The 18,172-nt window shown below is 35.1% G+C and overlaps 1 protein-coding gene across 1 annotated transcript in view; it reads left to right on the forward strand.

Moving 5' to 3' along the window:
- The window catches only part of HBS1L (HBS1 like translational GTPase), a 105,624-nt gene that overhangs the window by 60,760 nt on the left and 26,692 nt on the right, over positions 1 to 18,172 (forward strand). The window contains exon 6 of the mRNA XM_010707323.2: positions 17,362 to 17,470. Within this exon, the coding sequence (XP_010705625.1) occupies positions 17,362 to 17,470 (109 nt within the window). The remainder of the gene's footprint in view (positions 1 to 17,361; positions 17,471 to 18,172) is intronic.

Raw genomic sequence — 18,172 nt, forward strand, 5'->3', positions numbered from 1 at the left:
TAAGTGATACGTTTTAGTGTTTAGAGTTGACAATTACAAATAATGTAAGGACCAGATTCCTCCTGTCTTCTGTTAGACCTGTGCCGTGAAGCTTAAAACTCTTGAGGTTACTGTCAAAACTTTACAGAATTACTGTAGAAATTCACACATAAAAAGCCAAAACCTTTGAAAAATAATGTTGCTACTAACTTCAGTATGGAGGAAAGCCATGTCTGTGGAACATGCGATGCCTGGCTGACAAACAAGGAGGAACTGTGACTGATTGTTGCGTCAGTCATTCTTCCATGTTTTTACTGCATTTAAAAATCCAGGTTAAATGGAAACTTTATATCTAATTAATTCCAAAATATAAGTTGAAGTTGTTTTGAGTACTCCTTGAGTCCTTGTTACCACCTTTTTGTGGTTTTAGAATCACATTTTCCTATTTTTAATGTTTTCCTCTTCCCTATTGCAGGCTTACATAAATAGGAAAATGACTAACTTTGCTCCTCAGCTAAGCAAGAGGGTGAAAGGGGGGTATACGCAAAGAGCAACTCAATGCTTAAGTCAAAAAAAAAAAGGACAAATTGACCTCTTAAAAATCTTAAGTAAATGTTTTTCAAGGCAAAAATGTGATTCATTGTATGATTTTAATTGTATTTTTGATTTTCTGATTTTTTGATATTTTGATATTTTTAATTGTATTCTAGGAAACTTGTAAGGTTGTGGTTGTGATCTGTGTGCATGCAGTTACTGCTATATATACGTCTTTTCTTTCACTGCAACAAGGAAGAGGAAAACATGGAAAAAATAACTTCAGACTGCACAGGTTTCTCTCTGAAGTCCGGGTAGAATGAAATGCACTTCTTCAGACTGGCAAATAAACTTTTCTCTTCCTAGTATTCATCATCATTCGTATCCTGCATCTGATAAATCTTGCAAACTTACTTGAAACCCCGTTGTGTTTTATTGTATTCAGATTTTATTCTAGACTAGGGTACACAGCTCTTTATAAACCAGTTTTGATCTCCTGAATAGTTTCATCAGTAAACAATGTAGCCTTCTATGCTGTGCTTCATGTCCCATCTATACACAGGATGCTTTCTAGATAATGTATCTCCCTTATTCAGAGTATGGTAATGTTCAGTCTCCCTTTTTTTCTAGACTTCATCAAGTTTATTTTTGATAACTCTGGGATCTTGATATATTTGGCTTGGGGCAGAGGAATTCTTAGGAAACTGGAGAATAGTTAAATTCTCAGAGGGATAACGTACACAAATTGTGCAAACGTAATGTAAATAATGTAAAACAGGCTTCAATTACAAAGGGAAATCTTTATGTAAATTAGGAAGTTTCTTATACTGAAAAGTAGGATGGTTTTTATAATGTTTTCCTAAATTTTAATGAACAGATTTTAATGTATCTTTTGCCTCTTAGAACTATGTTACTATATGTGTCAGGTAGATTTTGCCTTGCTTGCTTGCATTTTGTTTGATTTTGCATGACCTCGACCTCTTCTTATTGCAACACTTCCCTTGATAAAGAGAATTACTACCTAATACCAGGATTTTATCAGTTAGCTAGTGAAAGCCCTACTGTCAGCTTAATATTCTCGTGTTAGGTTCACTGACTTCCTAATAAATACCCACTGGTAGCATCCACAGTGTATTCCTCATGAAATTACATCTTCATTACGTGTATATTGTAGCAACATTTGTACAAACAGTGTGGTGTGTAATGGCTTGATAATTGTCTCTAAAGTTGTAGAGATAGATGTGTGAACGTGTTTGTTTTTTTTTTTTAAAAAAAAAAACTTCTGTCAGTTCTTTTTCCTAATACTTGCTATGACACTGTGGGAGGTTCTTGACTTCAGATAAATTCAGTGTGCTTGATCAGCCAGCTTCTTTGATGGAGCCTGTGTTTGTTTTGCAAGTTAAATTCTGAAATCTTTAGCAGTTTTACACCTAGCTTTCAAAGATCCTTTCTCTGTAAATGTGTTGCCACTAACACATTTATGTAGTAAAGAACACTAAAGCTTTTATTTTTCAGTACTCTTTGTCTTTTTTAATAACCATTGTATCCTTTGCGTTTTGTCCTGCCTTGTTCATATACAGCAAAAATTTGAGGCAGGACAACACTGTGGCAAACTGATTGTGTTTGCTTTGGGAATGTGTAGGGTGCTAAATTGGAATTAAAGGAAGCAACAGGAGTAGATGTTGAAGGCTGCTGACTTGATGGTTGAGGCAACAGAAAAATTAACAAAACCCAGAAGAACTCCTTAGTAAATTATATGTCAGTAATAACAGCTTGCTTCTCATTTCACGCTTGGAGAAAATGTGATTGGCCTTCAGTAGGAATGTTTTTACTAATTTTTTCCATTTGTTAGACTGTTGCTGTTTAGTAGATATGTGTGCAGTGTATTGAACTTTCATCTCTGTAGCTCTGAGGACAAAGTTGAGATTGAACTTTTCATTTGGGAAGAAAATGGAGTTGCTAGGGTTTAGGAAGTACGTGTACGAACAAGGTTCTTTACAGCACTGAAGTATCTGGAAAATGTACCAGAAGAGAAGTGATGGTGATGAACCTATATCAGATGAGTTGTGTCTTGAGCTTTAAACCCCAGAATAAAGAATAGAAATGCAAATTTGCTAGTATAATTATGATAGCCAAGGATCTTCCAATAGAAGAAATGAAAGTGGAATAACGCTTTTGTATCCTCATTGATAGGTTGTTCTACCAAATAACGAATGGGTAGGAATCAGGTAGGAAGGGCCCTTAAAAGTTGTCTAGTTCCAACCCACGTGCCATGGGCTTCCATTCAGTCTGGCTTCAACACTTTCAGGGATTGGGAATCCACAGCTTTACTTGACGTCCTTGGCAGTGCCTCACATCACTGGACTATTTTAGGCTTTTTCCTTTTGTCTCTTTTTGCTTTTCCAATATGGTTAGAAAATTTCATTAAGGAAAGAAGTGAGACTCTGGGTAATAATAGAAAGATGTTCTGGCTTAGTGTTACTTAATATAAATATAGGGAGAGTGCATCCCTGTTAATCCCTAATATTAATCATCAATTGATAAATGTAATCTATAGTACTGAATTGATAGGCATGAATGCATTGTAGAAACTTCTTGTTTCACACATATATGGCCCTTGTTTTATTTTTCATACAGCATAACAAAATTCAGTTTGTATGAGGAAACTTTAAGTGTTTTCTCTTGGTGTTATATTTTTAAAATTCATGTTGGATGTCTTCACAGAATACTTAAACCGTTCCATCTACCTAAAAACTTTTTAAAAGCTGTAATTCTTTTTAATTGTTCTAAGTTGAATAACGTATAAAATAATAGAATATCCTGAGTTGGAAGGGATTCCATAAGGATCATTAAAGTACTGTTTATGAATTTCAACTTAAGAATTGTAATGCAGTAATTTTTTATTTTTATTATTTAAAACTGCTTAGTATTTTGCAGTTAAGGAATAATGGCATAAACCACCTCCCCTTAACCTAAAATCGTGGACTACTGAAGGGGTGGAAAGAATAGGTACTTGGTTAATATCAGCCTCTAATTTGGAGTTAAAAAAATAAAAAAATAAAAAACAAAAACAAACAAAAAAAACCCAACCATACAAAACACCTTGTTAATTACTTGATTTTTAAAAAGCATGTGTGTTTTGCATCATTCTTTTACATTTAGTCCAAGTAAAGTGAGTACTGTAAGAGGTGTATGTTCACTCAGCAAATTTCATTTGAACAGATTTTGTGTGAAATGTTTAAATTTACCTGATTTGCATGTGCAAAGGAGAACAATGCATTTTTAATGTCTTTTGTTTCCCACTTATCCTTTCTTAACATTTATTCTTTGTTGTTCTTTGAATGATAAAAATTTGAACCTGTTACACATTTTTCACTTCAGAATAATTGCTTTAAAGTAACTTTTAAATGTGTATATTATACTGTTCCATTCACAGCTTTTTACAATCAACTTAGTACATCACATTTCCTGTATCATCTTAAGTTTGGGGTATAAGACAGTGGTTGCAATTACAGAAGAGGCAGGATTTTCAAGTTACAATTCCATTTTTGAACTGTGCTGTTTTATAAAATCCTGTAAAATACCATGTATGAAGTACTTCTATTCAATCCTTATTCTTTCAGTATAGTTCTTTAATCATCAGGGGCTTATCAGTGCTGGGTCTGGAAGTTGTGTGGCTTGAGATAATCACCTGCGAGGACCCTTTTGCATTATTCGTCTATACGCGTCATTTCATCAGCAGTATCATTATTTCATGTAAGCATATCTTTTTTTTTCTCTAAAAATTCTATTTACTGTAAGTGGCATCCAGAGATAATACTTGTTCCGAAAGAAATGACCACCGTCTTAGATGCACATAGGAAGATGCTACTCTGCAAGACTGCCTTAACATCAGAGCACCTGCCATGAGTGATAGCATGACATCTTCTGTTTCCCTTTTCATTCTTGTGCCTTTGGGAGCTTTTGCCATCCAGATTAGCAGGCATATCTTACTCACTGAGCTGAAGGCCTTGCATAGAACTCTTACTTTCACAAAACAGGCAGATTTTTAGAAGTTCAGTTTTACCTTTTACTGCTTTCATCTTCATGTGGCCATGTCTTCCTGCATCCTGGTTGTCATTCTTGTGGATGCTGTCAGCTTCTGTGTCAGTTTCCTTAATTTATTAAAGTAGTGAAGAAATGCACGCATTAAGCATACTTTTTTTTCCAGCTTCTGTTTTGCAATAATTGGGAAAATGACCATGTCTAATTTATTCAGTCACAATGATGTCTTTTACTGATCCTTATTTTGGGGCTTATGGTAACACAGTAGTTTCCACCATGTCATTGTTCTTGTTTTTCTTTTTTGTTTCCATTAACTGTTCTTGTTTACATTCTCTTGTCTAGATGTAGTTTTCATCATAGAGAGTTGCTTTACTGCTTGGTGAAAATATTTAATGTTTGTGTATGTAGGTTGCTCCAAAAGCATTGTTTCCTATTTATTTCCATGGAAACTACAAGAGGTACAAAGAGCATAATAACATTTTGCTAAAGCAAATTCTCAGCTACAAAACACTCTCAGCACAGCCACCATGAGCTATGCGCTTTTGCTAATGGTGAACAAGAGCCTGTGTGCTGTGCTATAAAAATCTGCACCAACAGAAGTGACCCAGTGTTGCTGCTGAAATGCACCACCCACTGCCTTGCTGTGCTCACATCCACTGTTTAGTCTCCATCAGTGCTTAGCAAATGTCAATGAATGTCAATAGGTGCAATTTTTTCCACATGGAAGATGCAGTGGAATTGCCACGTCACAGCCTGAACCAGTGGTTGAGCACCAGGTGAGAAGACATGGCTAACCCAGTGAGTTCAGATGCAAGCTGTGCACCTGAGTGACTGGAAGGGATGAACCCTGTGTCTGCCTCTTCTCACCCTTATTTAAGGGTTAGCAACTGTGGGAGCAGTATCTTTCCTGATAGACTGTGCTCCTCTTGAGCCATCACTGGTCATTGGGAGGGGTGAGATAATGTTCCTTCTTGTCATCTTCTATTGCTCCCTAGTGCTTATATCTCAGCAGAAGGCAATCATTGCCTTCTTTTGCCACAGAGAGTAATACAGTTCCACACATTTGCCTCCTACACACTTCTGTGTCAAATGCATTGTGTCTGACTGCCCCTCTGCTGCCATCTGTTGCACAGCAAAAAAAAATTAATGGAATATTGGCAAGAAGGTTCAACCTCTACTGCCATACCACTGAAATCTGCCTCTGACATTGTGGGCTGTAATCTCTAATTTTGTTAGTCTTTGAACCATAGTATTTTCAGTAGCAGTTTTCTGCCTTAGTTGAAGCAGTAAAATGTTGAGCCCTTTTAGATCTTCTCTGTGGTTATGGAGGGAGGAGTTTAGCTTATAAATATTTGTACCAAAAATTTGAGGTGAGTTACAAATATAAATAAATACTGAGCTTCTCCTACAAAGATGGTCTTCTTTTCCATTGAGGCTTATGTCTAAATCTGTTTAGGAGTTTATTGTAGAATGATTTATTAATTAGAAGATTGTAGCTTGCTAAAGTGAAGGGAAAAAGTAGTCAGTCAGTGTTCTGAACACATACTATTTTGTTGATGGTGTGGTATATAATAAATGTCTGTCAACTACTAACTGCTGACTTTGTACCTGGTTTTACCCAATTCCAGAGATATGCCCAAATTACAGGTTTGGGAAGATCTTTCAATCTGTCTATGGAGTGGTGGTAGCATGATGAGGATATTCGTTTTGTCACAACGCAAAAACTGTTGAAATACCTTTATTCCACACAATGTTCTTCCATCTTCTTAGCTCCATTCCTATTGACAAACCCATATCACCATTCCTACCATCTCTGAGTTAACCTTTAGTGAAATTCTAATAAATTCTATCATTTCCTTTCATCTTCATTATAGGTAAAGCTTTAAAAATTGGAGTCTGTTGCTGACTTTTTGTAAAATATGTAAGTAGAGTACATCCATCTTTTGCCCTTTAAAAATATGAATACAAATATGGTACATTTCTGAGGATTTACTGTTAAATTAGCATAGTCTTGCAAGCACAAATACAAAAGTCATTGTCAGTGAGTTATTGCTCTTGTATGTAGTAACTGTTTGTATGATTAAATGCATCTGTGTGTCAGTTTGCTGTGGACACTGTATACGTTTGTTTATATATATGGTTTTCAGTAGTTGATGAACTATTTCACCTTTATATATTGAACTTTTAGATTTTTTTACAGTAGTGTCTTAGAAGCTGTTAAATTGCTTTTCTTTTAGAAGATGTTGATATATGATTAAGTTATTCTTTTGGTCTTCTGAAACCAGAAATCTTTCATTCTGAAATATACTAATGAGCCTTATACTGTGACCTTGTACTCTCTGCTGCCATCCTTTACACCATGGAATGAGATCAAGTAAGAGTATTTTCCTTATATAGGGCTGACTTGCAGAGAAATAGAAATGTGCATGTGTGAAGAACTAATATCTCAAATTTTCTCATAAGAAAATATTAATTCTCCCATATGTCGTCTTTCTGGCCCAGTCATGGTCTAATACGGTTGCTAAGTCACCAAAAGAGTAGTAGAGTTGAAAATTTAAAGGCCCTAAATTAAAAAAAGGTTTTAGCTAATCCTACTTTGAAGGTTTTCACTGCATTATTATTTGACAAAACAGTTTTCTGAAACTTAAAGTGAAAATAGTTGCAGCTTCAACATTCTAGTTGTGGACTACTGTGTATATATGTCTCCTGATACTTTGAGAGGACACATTATTAACATTCTGGGGGAAGTTTGTAGAGCAGTTGTGGAGGAGCTGAACAGATACAAGGTGATTCTACTTTTTGTGTACTGTCAATTTGTTGTTCTCTTGTTATTATTCTCCTTATAATTAACTTCTGCTGCTTACTGAAGATATTTTAGTGCATAAATAGAAGTTGTGGATTGGGAAAGTTTTCTTTAGTAAAATCTCAACAGTCCTGTAATGCAATCATTGAGAATGTCAGTGTGTGTAAAAGGCATGACTTTTTTTTTTTTCTGAATTAACTGGAGGATGTACAAGCAAATAGCACCATCCTCTGGCATTGTAATATTAATTAAGAATTAAGCCTTGAAGTTGCTGTCTGTTATTTTGGGGAATTTAATTATAATTTTAATAGAATGTACATATTGTACTTTCAGTTTTACATACTCATTTTGGGCCAAGCTTTTAACAGAAATTCTGTTCATTTGCATGGCCTATGTGTATTCTACTCAATTAACGGAGTAGCAATAGATAATGTCTTTTTAGGGTTATCCTACATATGGTGCTGACTCTGCTCTTTACATGACCATTTATGGTAGGAAGTTGCACTTCAGAAATATCGATCTGAGCGTTTTCTAAATCACAGTGAAAGACAATTCACAGTCATTTAAGAAAAATTCGTTGAATTAGAAAACACCACCAACGATTTAGTTGTTTGTGTGGGAGAGTAAAGGTGCTCGTACAGAACAAGTGCAAATGTCTAATACGTAAATTATTTTTACAGCAAATTTGTTACGGATTGAGAAGGGATGTCATTGGCATTACTTGAGAGTAGTGCAAGAAATACACCTACCAAAAATATGGTTTCAGTAGTTAAAGGATGAGTTGCAGTGAGTTACAATTATGTGAAGGATTGAGTTTTAGCCTACTTAGCTACAAGTAATAAGCACAATAGGCATGAAAAATATTGCAGAGACATTGCTATCTAGAACTTGACAGATGAGTAAGTAACTGTTTAATAGTTGTGAATTTCTATTGGACCTTTAAATGTTTACATGTTGAAAACATCAAAAGGAGACAGCTGATATTTGTGTAATCTCTAGAAGACAGACATCCCCCCACAGGTCTGATTTTCCGTACAGTAGACCTCTGCTCCTTTTACTCCGGAGGTGCTGGCTTAATGAAACTGGAAATCTTGAAATGAGAGTTTTACTCCAGTGACGATGTTTTTCTTTCATCTAGTCTGGTTTACATTCACAGTTTGCAGACTAAATAGCCACGTCTATGAAAAGGCTTAATCAATGGTCTGCATATAGAACTGAACTATGGGTTCCATTGTTGAAGTATATTGCGTAAACACTACTTCAGGGTGATTGCTGATTGGAGTGTCACATTAAACATCTGGAAACAGGGAAGAGTTTAATCTATTAAAGCTCTGAATATTCACAGCTGTGACAGAGGTCAGTAAGAAATTTGACATATAAAATACATTATACCATTCTCTGAGACGTTAGTTTTTTCTGGGATATCAGATATTCCAAGTTACTTTCTCAAATGGAATAATGACATTGTGAATAAAAAAAACTACTAAAATGGTGAAAGGAAGTTGCTTGTGAAGCCTGCAGGTACAATGGCAATGGGTACAAAAAAAAAAAATTTAACATAACTTTTTTTTTGGTCAATTTAGCAATGTTTGAGTATTTGAATGCACACAATTTGAATATAAAATTCACAGTTAGTAAAGTTCCACTAGAAGGTACTTCTTTCTGGTAAGAAGAGCAAGAGAATATATCAGTAACTGATTGCTATATTCATCATTTGGGTTCAGTTAGAGAGAAAATGTTGATGGCAGGGCTACAGTGAGACTACAGAAATTCTGGCTAAGGTCCAGACAGGAAGGATAATATGTTATTGCCTAGTTAGAAGCCATTCCACTCCATCCATTTCAACTTGATCTTGTTTCAGTGTGTGTGTCATTCTCTAATTTGTTAAGTCATGCTCAAAATTTTTCATTTGATTCCTATTTCTGTTCTAAATACATTTCCTCATGTTACTCTGAGTTTTTCATCTTGTTTCTATTTTTTACACTTCATCACACAGAGAGTGATGCGTTGGAACCAGTTGTCCAGAGAGGTTGTGGATGCCTCATCACTGGATGCATTCAAGGCCAGTCTAGATGTGGCTTTGGGCAGCCTGGTGTAGTGCCTGGCAACCCTGTCCATAGCAGGAAGGTTGAAACTAGATGATCTTTAAGGTCCTTTTCAATCCAGGCCATTCTGTGATCAGTACAGTATCTATCTAGCTGTTCCTAGTCTCCCTATTTTTCCAGTTATTGTGCGTGATTTTTTTTTTTCCCCCCACATTCACTTTTTTCCACCCATAGCTTGCATCACTTTTCTGCGATCCTCTTCTGCTCCTGCTGTTCGTGTTTAGGTTCTGTGTGTGATCTGTCACTCAGTATGTGTCCTCTTGCATTCTCTGCTTTCAGTACAACTTTTCCACAATTTAGGTTTTTAAATAATCTCAAATTCTTCTTTTTCACTGTTGCTCTCCTCTGTTTTATTAATGTTTGATTATTTTAATCCTTGTTTTTCAGGAAGTAAAAATATCTTTTTGAATGGTTTAATTTAGGCAAATTATATTTTTTTGCTGCCTTTTTTGAAAGTAAACTTATGCCCGCTCTTTTCCAGTTTCCTTGTTCTATCTGTGTCTGGAAGGAGGGGGAAAAAATTGACCTTAGGAGGACACTTTATTTGAACTCATAATTGCAAAAACTCATTTGTTCAATTAGCCAGAAGCTGTTAGCTTTGAAAGCAAGCCTTGAGCAATGTCTAGTGCCAGCTAACTGTTGCAAGAGAAATTGCTAGCTCCTCTGATAGTGCCTGGTGCACATGCAGAAGTGGCAGCTGGCTGTAGCACGGCAAGCTGTTTCTGCACCTTCAGGGTTGGGCTAGTAAATTGTAGCAGGTCTGTTTTGTTGGGGCTGCAAAGAATTGGCCAATGTTGAAGGTAGAGCAAGCTATTGACTGATATTCCTGAGTATGTCCTCCCCCTCCCACACACGCTATCAAACCTTAAAAATGAAGCAATTGTTATAGTCAGACATAAGTAAATATGTTTATTTTCAACATTTTTCAGTGAAAATTCCTACTCCCAGTTTCATGAAAAAAGTCATATTCACCATCTGAAACTTTACAGAGAAGGCAGTACCTATAAAAGCAAGACAAAGTTACCTGGAAACCTTGACTGTGGTTTCTATTAGGAAATAACCTTTCTTTTAAAGAGAAAATGTTAAATGCTCTTGTTTGAGGAATTGTTTTCAGTAATGGCTTCAGAATGGATGTGTTTAAGTACTGTAGAAGCTAACTTAGCATATTGCCTTTTTTATTTTCATATATTGTATTATTTTCATGAGAGTGAGAAGTTTGTTAACATCTATTGTTCATTGCAGTTTATAATAGTATAATGTCATACTTTTCCCCAAAATAAGTATTCTGAGCTGGTATAATTTAAATACAGTGGAGTGACATTTTATTTTGAGTTTTGACAAATGACAGTTTTATTTCAGTCTCAGTCGCTCAGACTGTTCTTTAAAGGCAACTGAATAATAGAGGAGTGAAAGAGACTTTCCTAAATCATTACGTTTGGTTTTTTTTCCTTTCCTTATTACCCTTTGTTGCTTCAGATGCTTGCTTGCGTAAGTAGTAGGACACGGTCAGAGTCCTGGAGTTCTGGTACCGTTCCCAGTGCTATGATATATTGATAATTCTCTGTACCATCACCACTGAAGATCCAGTGTGTGCTTTGGGAATCTGAACTATGCTGCAAATTCTAGGTCATTTTATAGAATTTATGAGTTTTGAATAGTTCAGATAATTATACAAAAAAAAAAAATCAGTACTGTGCAGCTTTCTAATGACATTTAAAAAAATATTTTCTCATGTTATTCTTGTGGGCTATGGAATTTGAATGGAGAAAAATACAGTTATTCTGTATTTAAGGGAAACTTAAAGGCTAGCAGCTGTTGAGGTTTTATGGCGTTCATGAAGGAATATAAAAAATTTGAAGCATGTTGTAATCAGTATTTTGAAATAGATTATTACAATGATGTTTCTATGTATTAAATGTTAATGTAAGTCTGTATATGTGTGGGCAAATGGATGATAGATTCTTCAGAGCAGGAGATTATATGTAATCACACTGGCATCTCTGCATCAGCTGTCTCATGGAAAACTCATGGTTGGAATTATTATTATTATTATTTTCAATCTTAGGGCCTTAAATTTAGTTATAAGTTGTTATAAGTTATAAGTTGTAGCATATAGGAAGGAAAGTATTATTGTGATGTAAGCCTCAGTTATCAAATCTGTTTTTCAGAATTATGTCCTGTCTGTACTGGTGTTACTGCTAATGGACTCAGGTGCACCACCAGTAGAGCACTTAAAAAATAAAAAAATTCTTTTCTTTTCATGACTCATTGAGTCATGAAACACTAGGAACAGTCTCTTGATGTGATGGTACAAAGCGCAGTGCCAGTGCCCTGTCTTTTCTCCTTTATGAAATTGGTGAATGTTGCTATATAATTGGTAGGTGAAGGTTTAAGTGACTTGCTTGTGGTTATATAGAAAGTCTGTGGCAGAGGGAGGGATGCAAACCATATCTCCCTAGATCGGAAGACATGGTTACATATACGTTTTTCCATGCTACTGCTGGTTTACGCAGCACTTAACCCCTTCCCCCACTATTGCTTTATGTTTTTTGTGTTTTGTTGCTTTGTGTGTTTATCTGGAGTGAAAATAATGCAGGTTACTGCAGTTTATTGGGAAGTTTGCAAGTAGAATCTCTAGTTTGAGGATGAATACTAGAATTTAATACACTTTTTTTAATATTTATGATACTAGGAAAAAATGTTTTGAAATACCTTCAAAGAGAAAAATTGTTTTCCAATTCTGACAATGGACTGATACTGCACAGAAATATGAAAACTGGATTTTCTTTAGTATAAGAAGTATTCATTTTTTTGTGACAAAAAAATACATATGAATTTATTGGGATTCTTAAGAACATGTAGTGTTCAGTATAGGAGTGGTCAGTTTTAATGTAGAAGTGTATATCAGAATCAGTAGTTTTAGTAATTTCAGGAGACATACAAAAACCTGAGTTTTAGACCCTTGTTATTCAAGGGAAAAAAAAAGCAGGCTATCAGTTAAAGAAGAGGATTGCGTGGATGCTGCATCTATTATGTGAATAAGCTAGATCTGCACTTTCAGAATGACCTTCATATAAATGTGTAGAACTTACGCTCACAAAGTTGGATGTCTGAGGGAGGACATGCTTAAGTAAATTAATTTTGTTTTTCCTAGCAAAGTGAAGTTCAAAGGTTCCTGTCTCTTGGTGCTAAAAAACCATTAAGCCCCAAAGCAAAATAAGCAAAAGGCACAGAATAGTTTTTTTTTAATCTGCAGGTGGTTGAGTAAGCCTGGATTTATTTAAATAAAGTTAACATCTGAGAAGCATGGACGCGAGACATGCTTGACACCTTGAAATACTTCCTATCTTCTTATTTTTCTTTTTTTATTTTAGTTCAGGCGTCATAAAGATTAAAGTTTATCTTCTCAGAAGCAGGATTCACAGTGTAATGATACAGTTTAGTGTAAGGTTTCAGTGCTGTTACCCAATTTAATGAAGGGAAGCAAATTGGGAGGAGTAGTCTCTGTGCGCAGGATTTGAAAAAGGTGACATTTTGTTTCTACTGTTAAAAAGATCCAGTCATCTGAATCAGAGGACCACTACTGGTGCTAGTGCTCATTTCTACAGTATCAGTGTTAATACTTTTTCCTCCCTATTTCACTTCTTACATTTCTTGAGATAACAGATGTTTAGCAGACTTACGTTGTTTATATGTGCCTCTAATCTACCTGGGAACAGAGCAGACTGACATTTGACTGTTCCAAGTGCTAAAAAAAAAAAAAAACCTCTTCCATGCCTCCAACAGAATTAAAGATGAATTTTACTTTTTCATTGAAACTAACAGAATGGTAAATACACACACACACAAAAAAAAAAATTGTCAAATCTTTTTTATTTGGTAAAGAAGGTAAAATAATCTTTTGGTTTGTTTGCTTAAATCTTTTGCAGGTAATCCTTTGAGCTATTTTTACAGAGGAAACCCAAAATCTGGGAAGTTGATTATGGTAAAGGAAGATGGTTGACTTATCCGTGCACTTCTGCTGTTCGACCATGAACAATCTGAGAGGCTGTTTTCAGTTTTAAAAACTGCTCTGATGTTGTAGTTGGTTGCTGTATATGTATGTCTGTCTCCTGTTTTTCAGTCTGCGAGTACTCCATTATGCCATCAGATTTCAGGGTTGTACTACTAATAATTTTCAAGTTGCAGCGGGTGTCTCTGGTAAGACTTCTTGACCAAATCAAAAGGCTCCTCAGCTGGAAGACCATAGGGCAGTCACAGGATAGGGAAAAGCAAAGAGGAGCATAAAGGAAAGAGATGTTTGTTAGTTTTGTCATACACTATCACAGTTGTACTTGAGTAATGTCAGTGCAGGTCTCTCTGTTTCCTTTGGTATTGGGCTCATCCTAATGTAAAACTGATGCAAGGTGCATCAGTGCATGTTTTACCTTGTAATACTGTTTGACCCGTAGTTATGCTTTACTTGTAATACAGGTTCAGTGACATCAGTGTAGTCTTCAGTAGTTAGTATCTGAAAACTACTTTGCTTAAAAAAAGGAAACTTTTATTATTTTAAAACATTCTTGTGATGGCTATCATATTGACAAGCCTTTATATTTTTCTAATTTATGAATGACCCTCTCATTTTTGCTTTTTGTATAGCTAGAGTAAGTGAAATATTGGAGCTACTTTAGGACTTCAGTAAAGAGTCATTATTAATCTCTATTTCATATACATCTTGGTGTTAGGAGAAACATTGTCACTGAGTTGTTTGGGTTTGTCTTTAAGAATGTCTAAATGGCATATGGTTAGAAGAATGTCTGTCAAGCTTTTCTTGGCAAGAAGTTTATCTCCTTTTTCCTTTGGAGGTCAATTTTCTTGCATCTGCTTTTATCCTAATCAGATTGGGATTACTGCACCTTACACTTTTGCACATTTACTTGCCTTAGGATACTTAGCTTGTTGATTCAGAAGTGTTTCTTTTGGGAATTATATCAGCATTGCGCACTGAACTCCTTTTAATTCCAAGGTGCAATTTAAGGATTTGCATTTGATCTGTTAAGTGCTGAATAGCTTTTGCTTTGTCTGCTAACGTGGATAAGGTTTATGGTGCAGTTCTCTGTAATACTCGATAGATTAGATAGTAAAGTATGCTCTGTTCCTAGGCTTCTGTCCTTTGTACTGAAGCCTCTAACTATTAATCTGTAATGGCACCTGCAATGCACAGAATCAGGCTTGATCCTTATCTTAAATGAGCTGTTTGATTTTATTGTACTTAGTTGTGAAAACAGTGGAGTAAAAAAAGTGGTGTTTGACACTTCTACCAGTGCTATTACTAATAATTATTGTGTGATTATTGCATCTGTTTGAATGCTGCCTTTACAGGGTAGTCCTCTATGGTTTGTTTTGGCCTTGTATGTGATCCCGGTCTCCTTCCTTACTCCAGCTATGTTGAAATAGTGCTTTAGATTTCAGTGTTTGTTTGTTGCACTGTGTGAATGCTTCAGGCTTTAATTCTTTTTGTTCAGCCCTGTTTTCTTAGCTGTGTTTCAGTGCTAAGTGTTCTGCATATGGAACCTTTTCTCCTAACACAATCACTTGATCGGTGTGACATGTTTTTTCTAGGTGCATAATTTAATGTTTCAGTTTGCAGTAAATATTTTAAGTTGTGTGTGTCAGTGAGGTAGTTCTAGTGAATTTTGTTTAGTCTTTTAGATTTTGTCTAGAGAGTGAGTAGCATAGTGCTTTTGAAGGTGACTATTTAACTTCCTTGAAATTAATGTTAAATTCTAGATTTGTGGAATATATTTCATTTCCTGGTACCTTTAACTTTGGATCAATGTAAAACATTCCAACGGCTGTACAGATTGAAGCTTAATTTATAAATTGATTAGAGAATATAACTTTTTTTAAAATCTAGTGACTTTTGATACTGGATCAAATTTAACAACTACTGCTAATGGATTGTAAGTGATATGCAAGGTACACAGTAACAAATATTTTCTTTTATTGATTTCTTTCAACTTTTTCATTGTGGTTCTAGTAATTCTTAGTTCCTAGCAGCCTGATTTCAAACATGATATTTCCTGAGAATTAACTGTAATTCACCTTTCAAATGACCTGTGAAACATTTGTGTCTAACTAGCAGTTGAAGACGATGTCTGACTGAAAATTTTTTCAATTGAAATGGGAAATTTTCTGAAAAATTTTTACTGTAACTCAAATAATTAAGTTCTCATTAAAAATAAAGTAAAATGACGTAAGAGACCTGGGTAGGTGCTTGAATATGAAAGAAAATCTTTGCATTTATCTGTCAGTCCTTGCCTGTTATTTATGAGAACTTTTTCTCTGAATCTTTACTATTTCGCAGTTTTAAAATTTTTAGTTTTTGTGAACCATAATTTGTGCTGCTACCGTTATTTCTCTTGATACTGCTTTTCCTTATTTGGTGCAATTGGTTTGCAATTAGTAATGATACACATGCAGTCTGCTTCTTTCAGAGATCTCCAGGCTGCATATAACAAAAATAAGTATCAACAGATAAGGTAAACAAGGGAGATGAAGTTATATAAGAATTTCTCAGTCAACAGTTGTTTTTCTGCTTTAAAAAAAAAAAAATTCTGAAAGATTGCACAACAGCTTTTATGGTATGCTATTACAGACGTGTCTGTGGTATTCCTTTTCCGTACCTGAAACAAACCTTCAACAGGCTTGACCACAACTTTACATACAACTTTTACAGAGCTATGATTGTGTGGTTTTAGAGGTGTAGCTGTCATACTTTAGGATGCAATAAAGAATTAATCAAATGAGCGGGACCAAATGGCTCCAATAGTTCATCGTACAACAGTAACCTAAAATACTTAAAAATTAACTTCTTATTCAGAGTGTTCACTTGATTGTGACTGTCAGAATTTGAGTATTATTTGAAGACTAATAGCATTTTTCCAGTTTTCAGATGCATCTGTAGGTAGAGATCGTATAAAATGTTCAGTAGTAATTCTGAATTCAGGTTATTGTTTTTCTGTCTCGTGTATATAACATCTTTGAAAAGATATTGTCACTCATACTGTAAAGCTGGAAATCTTTTAAAAGAGGGAGGAAGGAGTTACTTAGCACATTAAACAGGGAGTTGTGGAAAGAAAAGAACTAGTTTACTATTTTTATTTATGCTACTCATCTCCAAGGTAAATAACTTTTTTAGCAGCTTTCCAAGGAACTGTGCTTTAGGTTTGTTGAATGTAGTTTCACAAAATTCAAAATCAATCTTACTGTATCTGTGTTTTCACGTAAATTATGGTAAAAATTGATACCTTTAAAAGGGAGTAGGATGTTCAGTTCTGGTTTTCATTCCATAATTACCTTTAAATTAGCTAGCTTGAGTGTTGCTTGGCTTCTTTGATGTAGTTTAGTTTGAGTCTGCAATCTTTACAGGTTTGTGGGAAGGCCGAGTAACCCATCTGTATTTTCTGCTGCTGTTAGCAGTATCTGAGGTAGACAATTTTTTTTTCCACCTTGTACCTAAAAGTTCAGCAGTATTGAGACAAAAGAAAATTTGTAAGAAAGAATTAACCAGATCGATTAATGAGCAGTTATAAAGTATTTTCTTCATCCTTGTGTTTTCTGATATGCTTCTGTCAATCTGCAGAATTACTGCCAAAATAGCTAAGCTCTTAAATGGTGTGGCTGTCACATCAGTGCTTGGAGATGCAGATTAGATATTCAAAATAGAAATATTTGTAGATCAGTTTGTTGCTTATATATATGACGTATCTATTCAAATTGAAATGTGAAATTCCATAATTATCACAGACTGCTAATTTTGGGTAAAAGAGAAGGAATGTAACCTGTTAAACTTTGTATGTAACACCTGTTAGTCATGACTTAAGTTCAAACATACTTTTTGTCTATTACTAGGAAAATCAAGGGATTCCCAGTCAGCCAGAATGGAATCTGAAATTGTGCCGAAAATTACCAAAATGACAGTGTCTGGAAAGAAACAGTCGATGGGATTTGAGGTTCCAGGGTAAGCCAAGCCCACTTATATCAAGGTACATCAGTAGCTCTTCTTTCAGACTGATGCACCTGTAGTAAGCTTTCTTCTTCTTTTATTTCTATTTTTACAGCAGTTTTAGTGGCACTCTCCAGAACAAACCATTTCAGCTTCTTGTTTGACTCACAATTACTTTCAGAAGATGGTACCTCACGTTTTGAGTTTAACAAATCCTTTCACTATGAATAGTGTAGAGAGATATCAGCTATTCAGATTATTTAAACATCCGCTTCATAGAATACTGAACATTCTTGGGGTTCGTTTATTTTAAATTTAGTTCGCTAAGTGGAATTATGAAATCAATAAATCTTAACTGTAATTGCTTGTTCTTCAAAGGAAGTAATACTTTTAAGAACAATTTATGGGGAAGATAATCACTTAAGACTAAATTGTCTTCCTCTGCAGCTTTTATTAACTTTAGCAGGTGTTCAGGGTACAACTGTTGTAGAGAAGAAATCAGTCCTCCTTATGCTGAAATAATGTTGTTGAGTAGTAATTCTAATTTTACCCTAACTTGGAACTGCTGGGGAGATGTCTTGTTAAGAGTGCAAAAACATACATGCTGAATCAGAGTCCACTTATCTACAACAGTAGCCAGCAGTAAATGCTTTAATGTAAGGACAGGTCAAGCATGTTGGGAATATGTTCTATGAAATGTCACTGCATGTAGCATTC

The sequence above is a fragment of the Meleagris gallopavo genome, chromosome 2, assembly GCF_000146605.3.
Source record: "Meleagris gallopavo isolate NT-WF06-2002-E0010 breed Aviagen turkey brand Nicholas breeding stock chromosome 2, Turkey_5.1, whole genome shotgun sequence".
Taxonomy (NCBI): domain Eukaryota; kingdom Metazoa; phylum Chordata; class Aves; order Galliformes; family Phasianidae; genus Meleagris; species Meleagris gallopavo.